The sequence below is a fragment of the Astyanax mexicanus genome, chromosome 17 (genome assembly GCF_023375975.1).
Source record: "Astyanax mexicanus isolate ESR-SI-001 chromosome 17, AstMex3_surface, whole genome shotgun sequence".
In the NCBI taxonomy this organism is placed as follows: Eukaryota; Metazoa; Chordata; class Actinopteri; order Characiformes; family Acestrorhamphidae; genus Astyanax; species Astyanax mexicanus.
In genome coordinates, this window is record NC_064424.1 from 7,047,379 (window position 1) to 7,065,358 (window position 17,980).

Sequence of the window (17,980 nt, forward strand, 5' to 3'; positions counted from 1 at the left end):
CAATATTAAAAAATGTTGGCCATATTATCGTGCATGATACAATATGGCACACCTCTACCCTGCAGTTCAGCTCTTAATGTATTAAACTATGTATTGACGGTGGTTTAAACACATTTCAGACCCTGTACCACCCACAATCAAACTAATAAGTCCTAAAGTACCATCTAAAAGTCATGCACAGGTACATATGCAACAAACTAGGGGTGAGCGATATAGATGAAAAAATTAAAGCGTAATAAGGCTATTGGATATCTTGATATCAATGTAAAATACTACTAAAAATATATACTGAAAATTTCAATAGAAATACTACAAAATGACTTATTAGGAAGTTCATTAAATCTGGAGAACATCCTAATTTTATCCAATAGTCACAGTGTGATTGTTTCCAATGGAACCAGTCTTAAGACCCAGGGATTTTGACAACCCTTGTACATACATGTATTTGTTGTAAAATTTTGTTTTTGATGCACTAAAACTATATATATATATATATATATATATATATATATATATAGGCCTGGACAATAATTCGATATCGGTATTTATCGCGATAAGAAATGTTTCAATAACGGTGATATCATTTTTGTGGTATATCGATATGTATTATTTACAGAATCTGTCACGGACAGGCGTTTTACTGGCGTCAGCTCGCCGCACAGCTGAACACAATCAGCCTCCGTAGCTGGACTATCTCTGTGCGTGATGATGTAATCACATAGGCACGTAGCCAGATAGGCTAGGCTAGGCTAGATTTGGCTAGGCTAGGCTAGGCTCGGGTCCGCTACGCATCTAAAATGTCTCGCGCTGGAGCCAAACGGAGCCGGGACGAGCGGATCCAAGGCTAAGGTAGGCTCGGTTCGCATCTGAAATGCTCCGCGCTGGAGTGGAACGGAGCGGAACCAAGTCGAGCCTAGCCTAGCCTCGGGTCCGCTCGGTCCGCCCACGGGTCCGCTCGGTCAGCCTCTGGTCCGCTCGGTCCACCCACGGGTCCGCTCGGTCAGCGGTCAGTCGCGGGTCCTCTCGGTCAGCCGCGGGTCCTCTTGGCTCCCAGCACGGGACATTTTTGATGCAAAATGAATGCCCCTGCCGCTTCCACAAGTGATCAATTGAAGGAGGGAGGTCTAGTTCAGTGGTGAGGATTTGGTTCAACTCTCGAAGGTCTGCTAAACTTCAGTTTGCTGCAAATTGTGTCGGAGAGTGGAGCAGGTTAGCAGCGGTAACGTTAAAACATCTAATCTGTTCCACCACCTCAATCAGTTCCACTACATACAATATTTTCCTTATACTGGCTGAATCACTTTTATAGCGTATGTTGTAAGTTATTTAAGTTATTTAAAGTTTATGAATCCTTTAGGTTTGTTTATTTGACGGGGATATCATGTTCCTTTTATGTTTATAAAGAGTTGTATTTTGGCTGAAGCACTTTTGTAGCTTATATTGTAACTAAGTTATTTATAGTTGATAAAGCCTATAGGTTTGTTTATTTGACAGGAAAATCTTGTTGCTTTTATGTATATAAAGGCTTCGTTTATTCTTTATCCTAGTTGAAAGACTTTTGTTTTGATCTGTTAAATTTGTTTACAAAAGAATAAGAAGCTCTGCTTCTGTCCTAATTTAAAGTTATTTTTATTGGTAATAGTTATATAGGCTTATGTTTGACAGGGATGTCATGTTTTTATTTTGCTATATGCAAATAAAATTGAGCATTGATTTATCTTGACTATTTTTTATTTCTTAAGTATTATAATGTTTTCGTGAAAGGAGGTTTCAAAGACTTAAATTAAATTTTCAGACAGTAGTAGGTACATATTTCCATTGCAGGGATTCTTCGCAGTTTTCTGTGGCCTTCTAAGTATTTATATCGATATCGAAATTATATCGTATCGACAGAAATTAAGGAATATATCGTGATATGAATTTTGGCCATATCGTCCAGCACTATATATATATATATATATATATATATATATATATATATATATATATATATATATATATATATATATATATATATATATATATATGGTGTACCACCTTGGGTTGCTTTGGAAACCACTGGTCTGTGATTTGTAAAATGATATGCGTTCAAGTACAAGATAAGCTTTCTTTTAAAATTGTAGGGCATGGTCAGACATTTGTATAAAACTCTTGGGCTCTGATCACCATATACTATAGGACAAAAACAGCTTAATACATATTTACATACAAAGGCACTTTATTCAAGTTTGCAAAACAAAAAAGAAAAAAAATATGCATAGTGAAAACTGGACAGAACAGACGCTCATATCTGGTTATATTGTGTTAAACGCCTGACTGACCAAACAACTGTTGTACAGTAAAGATATGGATACATATATGTTGTTCATATTAGAATTTTCATTGTTCACAGTCATGCAAAAGCTTTGTATCTTCAAAGTGGCAGCTTTATAAAGAGTTTAATGACAAAAAAAAAAAACTTTCAATGGAAGACAATATAGATTGTAGGTTTCTTGGAGTGAAGTCTAAATATTAGATGAAGAAATCTGATAAAAAGAGCTGCTTCAAGTTATCACAAATAAATTGCAAGGCAAAAATATGCAAGAGGTCATTTTGTGTTTGCAGTTTTTTTTTTACTTCCATAAACGCCAAAAACCCAAAGAAAGGACCAAACAGGAGAAGATGCATGCTGAAAGAAAATAGAAAAGACAGTTGTAATATAATGTGCTGTTTTCTTTTCTTAATACAGAGAGAAATATATAAAACTAAACATGTCAGGACAATAAATTAATGAGCAGTAATAAAGTTTACTTTCTAAAAGTTTCTAAACAGATTCATCAGACAGCTCATCTTTACATACCTGCAAGATATCGCACAGTCTGAAGTTTAAGTGATTCCAGAAGGGTTTTCAATGAAGCCACTTCAATGTCTATTTTCTTGGTTGTATCTACAGTGCTGCTTTCAATTTCCCCAGTCTAAACACAACAGCAACAAATTGTATAATCATGCAACTAAACCCATTAAAATCTTTTTTATTTAAATTATATTCTCAATTTAACACCATCACAACCTCATAAAAAACGTACCTTCTTGTTGAACTCAGAGTTAACCTCCATTAGATTCTTCTCCTGCTCTGTAAACTAATAGATGAAAAGTTTATAAATATAATAAACTGCACATTTAAAATAATTTAAAACTAGTGTAACATTTAATTTACCTACCATGTCTGTAACCCTGCTGCGCTCAAGATTAATATCCAATTTGGCATCAGCTCGAATCTTTTGACTTTCGTCCTGAAATACATCGTTTAAATGTTTTTAGTCCTCAATAAACAATGTATTTTTGACTAAAACATAAAAATGTTCATGATTTAAATAAAAAATATACTTACAAACAATCTGTTCTTGATCTGTTCAAGTTCAGTTTTCATTTTCTAAGCAGACATAACAAAATAAAAAAAGAAATTCAGTTGGATTTAAGTTTTAAATACCTAAAACACCTAAGAATTTCGAAATATTATTAGTTTCAAAGAACTTCTAAGAAATCTTACAGCATTTTCTGAACGCAAACTGGCAAATTCACTCTTTTCAAGAATAACCATGTCCTTCCTAATAGAATCAAGATGTGCCATGATTTGTTGAAGGGCAATTTCCTAAAACAGAAAGAACAGAGATGATTTCAGCTTAATTTTAAAGGAACTGTGGACCATATTGGAAAACAGATGCAGATTTTAGCAGGACTTGGCACACTCCCCACACTACCAAAAGTACCAATTGGTCTCATATAATATTCAAATTTTCTGAGATACAGATTTTTGGGTTTTCATTGTAAGCCATAATCATCAACAATAAAGGAAATAAACGCTTAAAATAAATCACTCTGTGTGTAATACATCTATATAATATATGAGTTTCACATTTTGAGCTGAATTACTGAAATAAAGTAACTTTTCAATGATACTCAATTTTTTTTTAGATGCACCTGTAATTGTGTAACTATAACACAGTCAACTTGGGTGTGACATAATTACATTCTGGAGCTCTGACATAAAATGACGGGTGACCGTTGTTGCTGTACCTGATGAGCTCCTGTAACCATATCTCTATACACAATGTCCATGTTGGCCGTCGTAAGAGTCACCAGTGCTGTGACAATCACCTCTGCTTGCTTCTTTTCAAACCCTGAACAGAACATATAACAAACAGATATATATTAATTGTATTTACAATAGATATTTACTAGTGACCAGGCATTATTTGGCTGCAGTGACCAATATGGTATGGACATTTAGGGCTATTAGGGCTATTTTTTGACAAAAGGTTTTATGATCTAATATAATATGATATATGTTATATGATATCGCCACCTTTGGCAAAACTGACTTGCCTAAATCATCTCTTCATGATGCTGTATGGCCACTTGTGGCAAAAATCACACACCCTAAGTTGATAACTTGATTGTACCCCACTAGGATAATAGTTTATGTCAAGAGTGTGACTTAAGCTAATTTATTTTTATTTATAACTAATCAAAATGAAGACTATAAATATTGCATATTGTTGTTTAGTCTTATTATTTAGTTTTTTAGTCTGCATTTAAGTCAGCACAATAGTCCATAAAGCAAATTAGAAATGCTCTACAATTTCTGGCTGTTCTAATTTTATGTTGTTAAATGTTACCTATTTTCTTTCTTTTTAATCAATATTTAAGGTTTCTGGTTGGTTCTACTACTTTACTGTATGATAAAGTATATTCTTAAACCATAACAAAACTTTTTTTGTGTGTTTCCTGAAAAACATGAAAAAAACAGATTATTTAAGGTCTCAGTACATATCACAATACAAGGCTTAAGACTGGCTTAATTTGTATGTAATGCAATACTGTACGCAAGGTGGTTGTCTATTATAAAAGTTTATAAAATCTGAATAAAATAAAAGTTTACTTAGTATCCAATCAGAACAATGTGATCTAAATACAGAACAGAATACAACACTGCCAACTAGTGGTCTGGGTTTAAACAACACTAAATGAACCACTGTCTGACATCTTTACAATAGTACACTAATAATAAAAAATTAATACTGTATTTTTTTAAAAACTACTTGGATGCTTTAATATTTCCTTACATTCCTAGTGTGTACAGCACTGGTACGAGTGTACCAGACCCTCATCAGGGCTTTTACTTTTTAATTATCTTTACGAAAGTGCACAGTTTCAGCCATTATCTGCCTCAACATTCCTGATCCAGCTCATGAAGAACCTGCTGCACTCCAACATGTCACATTCATTATGTTGGTATCACTGCTGTACTAAAAATGATTTGATTGGTAGATAAAGTGAAGAAGAGCTGACAAACTGTGCAGCAACAGATCACTACACCATTAGATTCCAGTTCCTTCACCACTGCATGACTGTCGAAGGTGAGTTTCCTCTGTTCAAGAGGTGTGAGCTCCACTTTTCGTACATCGTATGTATGAACACTGCTCGTTACATGGAGACCTGAAAAACATGAGATGTTAACATTAACACGCTCAGTAACATAACATCTGGTTCATCCTAGAACTGCAGGTACATTTTATATAGGCTATCAAAAGTTGTAGGGCTGTGTATTAACAAAAACTGGTAATACAATATGTATCATGATAGATGACAAATAAAATTTCAGGAAAAGTCCAGCACATTTTTTCTTATTATTATTAGGTAAACCGCTATCTCATTATTTTGAGATAGTAAGTCACTATTTTGGGATACTATCTTATTATTAGCAAGTCATTATTTTGAGATAGTAAGTCATTTTGAGACACTCTCTTATTATTAGCAAGTCTTTATTTTTAGATAGTAAGTCACTATTTTGGGATACTATATTATTATTAGCAAGTCATTATTTTGAAATACTATCTCATTATTAGCAAGTCATTATTTTGACATAGTAAGTCATTATATTAAGATACTATCTTATTATTAGCAAGTCATAATTTTGAGATAGTAAGTCACTATTTTAAGATACTATCTCATTATAAGCAAGTCATTATTTTGAGATAGTAAGTCATTTTGAGACACTCTCTTATTATTAGCAAGTCATTATTTTGAAATAGTAAGTCACTATTTTGAGATACTATCTTATTATTAGCAAGTCATTATTTTTAGATAGTCGTTATTTTCAGATACTCTCATTATTAGTAAGTCATTATTTTGAGATACCATCTCATTATTAGCAAGTCATTATTTTCAGATAGTAAGTCATTATTTTCAGATACTATCTCATTATTAGCAAGTAATTATTTTGAGATAGTAAGTCATTATTTTTAGATACTCTAATTATTAGCAAGTCATAATTTGGAGATAGTAAGTCACTATTTCGAGATAGTATCCCATTATTAGCAAGTCATAATTTTGAGATAAGTCATTATTTTGAAATACTATCTTATCATCTCAAAATAACGACTTACTATCTTAAAATAATGAGATAACAGTTTACTTAATAATAAGAACAATATACTGGATTTATTATTATTATTTTAGGTGGTGGAAATGGACTTCCACAGCTGTGAGAAGTAGCTGCAGTAGGGGAGATGTTTTCCCACCTCTTAAGCTGCTCCACGCGGAGCTCCAGGCGGTGTTGGGGACGCAGTGAGGGGGAGAGGAGAGCCGCTGCCTGAACTGAGCAGCGCAGTGTCTGCGTACCACAGCTCCCCAGCGCACCATGCTCCCAGTTTTCCCAGTTCTTAGCCCTTATCTCTCTTAACCCCAGCTAACAGATTACTGACTAACCAGGAGAAAAGTCACCCTGTTCTACAGATAAACCATAAGCTAAAGTTACAGCGGTTAACGGTGATAAATAACTGTATTAAATCCGACCGATTACATTAATCTAAAGTCCGTTCTACAGCTCCATAACCGCAAAGTAAGTTTTTCAACAAAAGCTAAAAGTTTATTTTGTTTTCCTGCCTTTTCGCAACTACACCGGAAGGGGGCGTTCCCGGACTTTTATTAAATAAACCTTCATTTATTTTTATAAATAAAATGTAACCTTAAATTTACTAGGGTGATTGTATTGTTTTTAATACATCTTAAATAATAGGAAGACAGTAAGTAAATTTAAATAAACATAAAAAAAACATTACATAAATAATCATTAATAAATAGTATTATTAATTATTAATGTATTTAATGGTTTGTTTCATGTTTTTTATTGTAAATCAGAGTTTACAAATGTTGTGTAATTTTTATACTTAAAATATTATTATTTAATCAACACAGAACATTATCAAATGTTTCAGTACCAGACATAATTAATATAAAATAAAAGTTTTTAAACTGTAGTTTCCACCCTGAATACGTTCCCTAGCTGTAACTCCAGACAGCTTCAGATAGCATCAGCTCACCAACCAATCAGCTCACAGTAGCAGTAATGCTAGTGCCTTTTCTGCCTAAAAAACGTTTTTTGTAGAAAAATAAAAACATTCAGGTAACATTTCTACAAATTCTTAGCAAAATACTTTATTATAATTTCTGAAATAAAACAAATATCCCGGACAATTATGTAAAACCTTTTTTATTTGGGTTTTTGGCCGTTTAGCTCTATTCGCTCCCATTCATTTTAGTCTCCTTCGCGGGCGTCCCCTTGCGGTTAACAGTATTTTTTTTTTTAGAAATATTTTTATTGCAGATTTTAGTTAAAGCATTGCATCATAAATATCAGTAGCAAATACTTTTTACAGGAGACAAAAATATAAGTATTGTTAATAATAATAACAACAACAAACTAGGATTAAAAATGATTGAAACTAATAAGCAAAATTAAATCCAATGATATATTCACAAGGAGAAATACTCTTTACAGATCATTGCCATTGCCTTACTGAATGAGGTTTGTCTGTTATCCAGAGACTCAAAATACACTTTCTAGCAAAATATCTTTCAGGTCTAAAAGGTAGATCTTGGCATCTAAAGTAAGAGACAGTATGTTTTTTAATATATTTAAAAGTGGGCAGGCTCGCCATAAACTCTGATTTGTTATCCGGTTTGCTGTTATGGCTGCGCCCATGATCGCTGAGTGGAGCTGGTTTGTGGCATTAGCTTTTGGAGTTTCTTTCATCAAATGTCTACTATTAAACGCCTAGTAAGTGTAGTTTACATCAACGCTAAATAAACTACTGTCCCTGAACCGTGTTCCCCTTGTAGGTCGGTCTGTAAGCGGCTACAGACCGATTTATGTAACTGTAGATACCTGTATATTTATATATCTGTATATTTATATAGATTATATATAATGTGACCCTGGCGGTGTAATATTATTCATATTATTCACACATATACATTAATGCTCCCTTTGTGATTTTTTGTTAGAGAAATAAATAGCTGTGAAATGACTGTGTAAAGAAATTATTAGAAACTGACACTGAAATTCAGTACAGTAGCTATACAATACAGCTGTATAACCTGTAATAATTGATCCATTTAAAATCACTCTTTCTATTACAGCCACTCTACAGATTTTGAAGTTCATCGAAACTGGCTTGCTGTCACTCACTCTCTGCCAGTGTCCCAATGGTACTATGAGGTAAGTTAAAGGGTTCTCAGCATTGTAGCAAACCAGAATATGTTTATATTTTAAGTTCTTCAAAATAGGGACCTTAGCTGCTTAGATGTTCAGCTTTGCAGATCTTTGCTGGATTTTCTCAGTCAGGTTTATGAGGTAGAGTCACCTGGAATTCAGGCTTTCAGTTAACAGCTGTGCTGAACTCGTCAAGAGTTAATTGCTTAAATTTCTTGCCTCTTAATAAAGTGTTTGAGAGCATCAGTTGTAAAGTTGTGAAGAGGTAGAGTTACAGGTATACAGTGAATAGCTCTATTTGAGTAATATTCTAATTCATATTATGACAAGAAATACTCAACTATGTAAAGAAAAAAAATACTTTATGCAAAGAAGATTAGTCAATCTGAAACATTTCAAAAAGTCTGAAAGTATCCTCAAGTGCAGTCCCTGCAAAGACCATCAAAAACTTTATGATGAAACTGGCACTCATTAGGACTACTTCAGGAAAGGAAGAGCAAGAGTTGTCTCTGTTGAACAAGATAAGTTCATCAGAGTTACCACCCTCAGAAACCACACGTTAACAGCTCCCCGGATAAAGTTTGTTTAACTATTTAAAGTTTACTAAATGATTCCTAGTGTGTTCCTAACTCTGAGCTGATGTATTTGTTAACTCAAAATAAATTTTCTCCATCGATTTCCATGACTTTTCCAAAACTTACTGTGTATTTTTTATTTTTCCAAAACTTATGCAGCCTGGAAATTTGCTATTTTTAAATGCCATGACTTTTCCAGGTTTTTCAGACTGTACCCTGACATATGAACATAAACACAAAAATACAGGAGTATAAAGCAATTTAAATGTTATTTTTGTTGCCTGTCAGAAGGTACAGGCTTGAACAAACAGTACATGACTTTATTAAGCCCATATCACAACTTTAAAATATTATATTTGTGTGCATGTGTTTAAGGACACTATTAGAAATGTGTGTGTGTGTGAGTAAATTGCTTCAGTGAGAAAAAAACATTGCCAATAAATTAGCTAGTTTAACCAAACAAAACCAGGCAAACAAATTACTTAATGATTGGATGGTTAAATAATTAAGATAAATTAATTCACAGTTAAATAAACCATTTTAAACAGTAAATTACACACAGTTCACTCCTAAATAAGTGTTTAAGTGTATTTTTTTGGCCTTTTCCCTTGCCTGCTGTTATTATGCTACAGCTAGCTAGCTAGCTAGTTAGCTAAGTGTTAGCTCAGACGTTTAGCAACAAACTAACAATTTCTCAATGTAAATAATGTACAGCTAAGGTACATGTGTGTTGTTTTTTCAACAAATTTGACATGTTTAATAAATATACTTTAAAAACACAGCTTACCTGGAGAACAGCTGGTCCTTTTTAAGGCTTTTTGGGTGAAATATTTCCTTTTTTTCTCTCAGTTTGACCTTCCAGCTAAATTGGCACCTAAATTATTCATGCACTGTAACCGGAACTATTTGATTCATTTATATGTTTGTAATTATGAATATTTACTAGTTAAACATAATTTTTCTAACAACTAATGTTATGTATATTTAGTAGCAATATAAAAAAATACTCACACCCAAAAAATAGGTTTTATAGCCTTTATTATTTTATTTATATATTTTTATATTGCTCTATATTTTTAGGTGGAGGGAAACAGCCAATTACTGTGTGACTTGGCTGCTGAGTCATCACTAATTTTTCCCCCCTGACTATTCATATGCGATTTAAATGGAAGTGTTAGATCTGTGTTAGAACTGATTGCTTTAGCCTATAGCCTTTAGCCTTTTTGTATTGATTTGTTTAAATGCAAAGTGTTTTTTGTGTGTCTTTATTATTATCTGTTTTTTTTAACCTTTTCTTATGTTTGTATGTTTTGCATAACCAATATAAACTAAACTAAACTAAACTTCCAGCCCAAATAAGAAGACCAGCATTTAATAATCCATGTATAATCTTTTTATTATTATTATTATTATTATTATTATTATTATTATTATTATTATTATTATTATTATTATTCTAAGGTGTAAATGAATTTATTTGCTTTTGCACTGTAGCTAAAGTAGAACTGCTTCAAATGTTTCTTTATGCTGCATTTATGTACATTTCCAGTCAACATCTGAGTGGACCCTGGACTATCCTCCCTTCTTCGCTTGGTTTGAATATGGACTGTCACATGTCGCCAAGTACTTTGATAAGGAGATGTTGGTGGTGCAGAATCTGAATTATGCCAGCCCTGCTACAGTTCTGTTCCAGAGGCTGTCCGTCATCTTCACCGATCTGGTCTTCATTTATGCAGTTAAAGAGTAAGAAATAAATATATTTATATAAATGTATCTATACAGCTTTTAAGAAAAATTAGAGACCACTTAAAAATAATTAGTTTCTCTGATTTTACCTAATTGAAATCGTCTGTAATATAATTAAGAGGAAGATGGATGATCAACAAGCCATCAAACCAAACTGAACTGCTTGAATTTTTGCACCAAGAGTGGCATAAAGTTATCCAAAAGCAGTGTGTAAGACTGGTGGAGGAGAACATAATGCCAAGATGCATAAAACTATGATTAAAACCAGTGTTATTCCACCAAATATTGATTTATGAATATGAACTTATTTTCTTTGCATTATTTGAGGTCTGAAACTCTGCATCTTTTTTGTTATTTCAGCCATTTCTCATTTTCTGCAAATAAATGCTCTAAATGACAATATTTTTATTTAGTATTTGAAATAAATGTTGTCTGTAGTTTATATAATAAAACAACAATGTTCATTTTACTCAAACATATACATATAAATATCAAAATCAGAGAAACTAATTCAGAAACTGAAGTGTTCTCTTAATTTTTTCAGAGCTGTATATATAGATAAAGTTGTATATAGGTAAATATATTTAAGTTTATGTTTCACAGTGTTTTTTCATTATTTCTAGATGTTGCAAATGTTGCCGGGAAGATAAAGGAAAGGATCTGTTGGGAAAGTCATCTTTCATTCTGGCTACGTTGCTGTTGTGGAACTTTGGCCTTCTTATTGTTGACCGTATCCTTTTAAATTTAACTTTTTTAATAATACTGATTAGGTGACACAGGGAGGCCTAGGGCCTAATAATACTGAATGACCAAATTATCTTTACTATTTGATTAAATTTACCTTAAATAATTCCATGCAGACATTCATTTCCAGTACAATGGCTTCCTCTTTGGTGTACTGCTTCTGTCGGTTGCACGGCATTTTCAGGTATTGTTGCTTTTCTTTTGTTTTCCTTATTTCTTTATCAACTAACCTACACCACACACAAAGACATTAGCAGCGGGTACTGTAGGGTGTGAGGTGGAATTTTAAAGAGCCACTAAACCCTAAACCATATTTTTTCCATTAATAGCTGAAATGTGTTCCTTTGAAGTAATGAAACCAGTCCTCTGTAGCGCCCTCTCAGGTTCAGCTATGCTATAGTTGCGGATGATGTGTCCGTGAAATTTGGTACGCAGACACCACATTACAATATGCAGATCAGTCAATCAATAATACCGCCCCCCTGCTGACGTCCAATCATCTGCATCTCACCGCTATCAGAGGCACACTGCTGCTGTTGTTGCAGCTCAGCCAATCATCTCTCTCTCCTGCCCCGCCTCTAAACCCATACATCACCCAGTGCCCCGTCCAAACTACCGCTCCCATTTTTTTGTCTTTTTCAAATTTGAGCTGAAATCAGGGGCTTAGTGGCCATTTAATGGATTTGATTGACCACTTCTGGCACAGCAACTATTGTTCAGTAACAGCAACTATTGTTCAGGACCTGCAGGAACTTCTTTAAGAGGCTGAGAAAACTATTCCAGGCTGATATGGAGATCCAACTTTTTACAGGCATCATTGTAGGAGATAATCAGTGTCTTAGTGGTTTACTGTTGTTTATTATACGTACTTAAATCATTTTAAAGTAAGGTATTAAATACTAAACTAATCCTATTAATTTATCCACTATTAAGTCCACTTTTTGTCTTCTCTGTCCTTCTCTATATGCCTTAATTTAAACAGAAACGACACTTGGAAGGTGCGCTGCTGTTTGCCGTCCTCCTAAACCTGAAGCATATATACCTGTACGTTGCACCGGCCTATGGAATCTTCTTGCTGAGATGTTTCTGCTTCACTCAGAATAATGCAGGTACATTTTCCAGCATCATTATTTTGTTTCAAAATCCAAAAGATCCTAAAATCCTAAAATATCCTTTGTTTCGTTTTCAGATGGTTCGCTGCAGTGGAGGAGTTTCAGCCCTTTGCGGTTAGTAGCACTTGGGTTGATTGTTTTGTCCACATTTGCAGTGTCTTTTGGACCCTTCATTGTAAAGGTATGTATTTCTAAATCCTCCTTTTTATCTTATAATTAGAGTGGGTTAATTGTGGATTGTCCATTTCATTTTTTTTTTATAATGCATTTTTTTTAGGGGCAGCTTCAGCAAGTCATTTCCAGACTGTTCCCATTCAAACGTGGGCTTTGCCATGCCTATTGGGCCCCCAATATCTGGGCTCTTTACAACATCGCAGACAAAGCTCTTTCCATTTTGGGTATGGACACATTTTTTTTTAAATATATATATATTTTTTATTTTTATATTAAAAAAAAATACAGTATTGTGCAAAAGTTTTTTGGCACCTGTGGGGATTTCAGTAAATAAAAAAACTTCTTATCTGGACAGAAAGTGTTTATTAGTATTACAATAAATACCAGCTGAGCTGCTGATGGAACTGAACATATACACATGCTGGCTGAGGAGCATCCAGGAGAAATCTGGAGCTACACTTTGTTCTTTAGCTTGGCTCACATGTAACACATGTAAGTTTTTTTAGGTAAAAACACTCATATTACTGAGATAAATGGATTTTCTCAGATTTTTGCACAGTACTGTATTTTGTGATCAAAAATATCATTGTCAATTTAAAACTCATTTAAAGCCAGTGATATAACGATAGTTAAAATTCTAATTTATAATGTTTTTCCCTTCATGTTTAATGCATGCTCCTTGTGTTGATGAAGTATTAGTGAAGCATATTTTTTAGGTACACAAATGAGCATATTAAAACACAGTGGGCATATTAAGGTCAGCGGTCACGTCCATACATTTAAGGATATATTGATAGTATAATTATCCTGACAGGCCTATTAATATGCTCTACACCAGGGATCTTTAGTCCTGGTCCTGGCCCCCCATTATAGCATTTTTATAGCATAATAGCATTTCCTTCTCCCAACACTCCTAATTCAGCCAACCAGCTCACTAACAAATCCTTTCAGATTGTGTGTAGGTGTGTTAAATCATTGAAACAGGTTCTTTTTTTACAGTTTCAGTTTACTTTGCTAACTATAATTTGTTGTATTTTGTAGGTGTTAAACTCAAGCTGCTTGACATGAGCAAGTTTTCCAAAGCCTCGATGACTGGAGGTCTGGTTCAGGAGTTCCAGCACTCTGTTCTTCCATCTGTGTCTCCTTTAATAACACTTATTTGTACATTGCTTTCAATATTGGTAAGTTGTTTGGATCTGTGCTCTTATTTATTTATATATATATATATATATATATATATATATATATATATATATATACACTGAAGCACAGAGTTAGAACTGAGGAGAGCTAGTGAGCTAAACAAGAGCACAGTAGATTCCTTGCTAATATCACTAGATTCATTCCCTCAGAAAAGAAACTGCAACACAATGCATGTTTTAAACATGTGCAATTTTACATTCTCATCAAAAACCTACAGCCTGTCACTTTAATGTATTGATGCTTTGCTTCTCTTGTGTTGTTCATCTGTTTGCTGTGTGTCCTGGTAGCCTGCGGTCTTCAGTATATGGCGGAGACCTAATGGAGCTAGAGGTTTCCTGCGCTGTATGGTTATCTGTGCTCTTGGTTCATTCTTGTTTGGGTGGCATGTCCACGAAAAAGCTATATTGATGGCAATTCTTCCTTTAAGGTAATGTTTGGCATTCTCATTATTTTTTATAACAAATGCTAAACAAGATTTTTAGCAATTTTCTCTGACGTGTTTTCTCAGTGTCTCATATGTTTTTTTTTTTCTATTAAATTCCAGTTTGCTTGCAGTTGAGAGCAAAGAAGATGCCAGAACATTTCTGATCCTCAGCACAACCGGCCACTTCTCCCTGTTTCCACTGCTCTTCACAGCTCAGGGTATGAGCTATACACTATAACACTGTTTTTTAATTCATAATGAAGTGACATAAAAACCTGGTCTGACTGTTTGGCTGTGTTCACTGTAATAGGATAAATATTTTGCTTTAATGTGACAAATCTGATCTGATTTTCAAATCAGAATGAAGTCACTCTATATATTGGGGACTTCGAGTGGTCCAGTGGTCTAAAGCGTTTCCACTATGATCGGGAGATTGCTGGTTCAAATCTCGATCATGCAGCTTGTCATCAGCACCCGGACCAGGAGTGACTCAAAGTTCTCCAAAAGCAGTGTGTAAGACTGGTGGAGGAGAACATGCCAAGATGCATGAAAACTGTGATTAAAAAACAGGGTTATTCCACCAAATATTGATTTCTGAACTCTTAAAACTTTATGAATATGAACTTGTTTTTTCATTGCATTATTTGAGGTCTGAAAGCTCTGCTTCTTTTTTTGTTATTTCAGCCATTTCTCATTTTCTGCAAATAAATGCTCTAAATGACAATTATATTTGAAATTTGGGAGAAATGTTTTCTGTAGTTTATAGATTAAAACAACAATGTTCATTTTTATTCAAACATATACTTATAAATAGCAAAATCAGTAAAGCTGTATATGTGTAATGTTTTATATTGAGATCAGCCCAGAATTCCTACACTGGTGCATCCCTACTTTTACTGTAAACATAGCTTTTTTAAAAGCTCTTTTTACTCTTTTTCCAACGACAGAGCTGCCTATCAAAATTCTCCTGATGTTGCTGTTTACGATCTTCAGTTTCAGCTCTCTGACAAAGCTTTTCAGGTTGGTCCAAATAAATAAATAAATAAATTTGATACATGCATACATGCACAACAATTCAGTAATGTTTTATGATGTTTTATTATATAAAACTGCAATGATATTTTGACTTTCTATTTATCATCCAGTAAATCTGGCCCATTGCTGAATTCAGTGGAAGTGGCGTATCTTCTGGGTCTGGTTCCTCTGGAGCTCATCTGTGAATTTGTCTACCCGCTCACTTCCTGGCAGCACACCCTGCCCTTCATCCCCCTGCTGCTCACCTCTGTTTACTGTGCACTAGGTGTGCTTTACTCCTTTATCAGACTCTACCTCTCAGTGCTGACTGCTCCGAGCACCACGGGCAAGGCTAAATCTCAGTAGGTCATGGAGGCTGAAGGTTACATGGAATGACATCTGTAGGAATTTGAGTAAATTTGCGTGAAATATTGAGACCAAATATTTGAACCTGTTGGGGAAAAGGGTAAATGTTGGAATGCAATAGATTCTTGGTGGTTTTTGGTGGTGCAGAGTACTTTTGTACTGTATGTAGTTTTTTTAATTAAAGGATAATTTTTTTAAAAACAGTTTGTAAGCTGATTCTTCATTCTACAGACTGAAACACTTGGTTAAAAAATACAGTACTGCGTGGCTAATTTGAGTGGTCCTGGATCATGCAGCTTGACATCAGCAGCCGGAGTCCGAGAGAGAGCACAATTGGCCTTGCTCTCTCAGGGTGGGTAGATGGTGCTGTCTCCACACATCACTTCTAAGGGTGGGACAAAATAATAATATTGATTATATATTGTTCACACCCCAGGTTAGGTCCTCCTCGATATAAAACCCCAAAAAATGAAAAAGAGACAACGTTTGATGAATATTGGTTGTGAAAATCCTGTCAATGACCATAATTTATAAATCCATAATTTCCGGTATTTGTTTATTTAGAAGTATTTTATCCTTTTCAGTGACACAAATGTCGTGAAGTAACTTAGAGTATATTAACAAGGTCTTGTGACATACTGAGTATCACAGTATCATGATATCATCATTATCGTGAGGAATGTAATTATCCTGTGATTTCCACCCCTAATCAGCACAGGCATCTGTTAGCTGATGTATCATAGCTGGGTTGCTGCGCTTTCCTCAGAGCACGCTGACTACCCAGTAAAGAAGCGGAGTCTGGCTTCAGATGTATCAGAGGAGGCATGTACTGCTCCCTCCTAATGTTAGGGCAGAGGGAGCAATAAATATTTTGATAAAATATATTATACCACTTTAGTTTCTGAATCAGTTTCTCTGATTGTGCTATTTATAGGTATGCGTTTGAGCAAAATGAACATTGTCGTTTTTTTCAATAAACTGCAGACAACATTTCTCCCAAATTCCAAATAAACATATTGTCATTTAGAGCATTTATTTGCAGAAAAATGGCTGAAAAAGCTAAAAGATGCAGAGCTATCAGACCTCAAATAATGCAAAGAAAACAAGATCATATTCATAAAGTTTTAAGAGTTCAGAAATCAATATTTGGTGGAATAACCCTGGTTTGTAATCACAGTTTTTATGCATCTTGGCATGTTCTCCTCCACCAGTCTTACACACTGCTTTTGGATAACTTTACTCCTGGTGCATAAATTCAAGCAGTTCAGCTTGGTTTGATGGCTTGTGATCATCCATCTTGATTGTATTCCAGAGGTTTTCAATTTGGTAAAATCAAAGAAACCCATCATTTTTAAGTGGTCTCTTTTTGTTCAGAGCTGTATATATATAAAAAACATTACTATTTCTAATAGTATTGCTCATGAAAGACATAAAACACAATACTCAATACTCTTATGTGTTTTTAATTGTTTAATCTTAATAAGGCAACAACACAACAGTATTTCATTCCAGGTAATGATTTACCTGAATTTTACAGATTATGCAAAAATAAATTCTTGTCAGTAATCAGTATTCACTCCATGAAAAATATACAGATTATTGTTTGTCTTTTCAAGTTTTCAGTCTTTACAAGTATATCAGCCCTTTATACAAGTTATTAAACGTATCAACAAAATCCTTTCTGTACACTCAAAACGCATGATTTAATCAATGATTTAAAAAAAAAACTACATCGAAAACTAGGTGATCACTCTTGTGCTTTTCTGATAATAGAAATATTCTCTTTCGTTATCGTCTTAAACTGTTTAACTAAGTGGTGTAGTGTTTAGAATAGGGCTGCACAATATATCATTACAACATTGTCATTAGAATATGTGCACATGCAGTACTCACATCACATGATGTGCAGTGTCACGTAAGGCAGGTTAAAGTAATAATAAATATTACAACATTTTGCTGCTTGATACAAAAGGTAAATTCATACTGTTCATAATGTCCATATTATCATATTTACCAGCAGCAGATTATATCTGCCCAGTATCTTAGATACGCTAAGTTGTAATGTCAGTTTTTTTTCTCCAGTATC

General features: G+C 34.1%; 2 protein-coding genes across 3 annotated transcripts; one reads left to right on the forward strand and one right to left on the reverse strand.

The window, feature by feature from the left end:
- Positions 1 to 2,200: 2,200 nt before the first annotated feature.
- On the reverse strand, positions 2,201 to 9,997 carry ccdc90b (coiled-coil domain containing 90B). Of its 2 annotated transcripts, none has more exons than XM_049466555.1 (9): positions 9,899 to 9,997; positions 5,359 to 5,478; positions 4,057 to 4,160; positions 3,530 to 3,631; positions 3,371 to 3,412; positions 3,201 to 3,272; positions 3,066 to 3,119; positions 2,840 to 2,954; positions 2,201 to 2,668 (listed from the first exon to the last, which is right to left on the reverse strand). In XM_049466555.1, the coding sequence occupies exons 3-9, from the start codon at positions 4,096 to 4,098 to the stop codon at positions 2,613 to 2,615; spliced, it is 483 nt and encodes a 160-aa protein (XP_049322512.1). In that variant the 5' UTR covers positions 4,099 to 4,160; positions 5,359 to 5,478; positions 9,899 to 9,997; the 3' UTR covers positions 2,201 to 2,612. The 2 variants fall into 2 exon arrangements, with proteins under 2 accessions (XP_049322512.1, XP_007250122.3); XM_007250060.4 differs by lacking the exon at positions 9,899 to 9,997 and adding an exon at positions 6,564 to 6,947.
- Positions 7,978 to 16,097, forward strand: alg8 (ALG8 alpha-1,3-glucosyltransferase). The gene is made up of 13 exons (XM_022676013.2): positions 7,978 to 8,101; positions 8,464 to 8,542; positions 10,661 to 10,854; positions 11,481 to 11,587; positions 11,718 to 11,785; positions 12,584 to 12,710; positions 12,791 to 12,894; positions 12,991 to 13,111; positions 13,929 to 14,068; positions 14,378 to 14,517; positions 14,635 to 14,732; positions 15,462 to 15,534; positions 15,660 to 16,097. Exons 1-13 carry the CDS (start codon positions 8,013 to 8,015, stop codon positions 15,892 to 15,894), a joined length of 1,575 nt encoding a protein of 524 aa, XP_022531734.2. The 5' UTR covers positions 7,978 to 8,012; the 3' UTR covers positions 15,895 to 16,097.
- Positions 16,098 to 17,980: the final 1,883 nt, after the last annotated feature.

Coding starts and splice junctions, on each gene's coding strand:
- ccdc90b (XM_007250060.4), bottom strand. CDS start 6,684: ATGGTGCGCTGGGGAGCTGTGGTACGCAGACACTGCGCTGCTCAGTTC. Junction 3,413..3,529: donor GTTTGCGTTCAGAAAATGCT/GTAAGATTTCTT, acceptor ATGTCTGCTTAG/AAAATGAAAACTGAACTTGA. Junction 2,955..3,065: donor ACTCTGAGTTCAACAAGAAG/GTACGTTTTTTA, acceptor TGTTGTGTTTAG/ACTGGGGAAATTGAAAGCAG.
- alg8 (XM_022676013.2), top strand. CDS start 8,013: ATGGCTGCGCCCATGATCGCTGAGTGGAGCTGGTTTGTGGCATTAGCT. Junction 8,543..10,660: donor TGTCCCAATGGTACTATGAG/GTAAGTTAAAGG, acceptor GTACATTTCCAG/TCAACATCTGAGTGGACCCT. Junction 14,733..15,461: donor ACTGCTCTTCACAGCTCAGG/GTATGAGCTATA, acceptor TTCCAACGACAG/AGCTGCCTATCAAAATTCTC.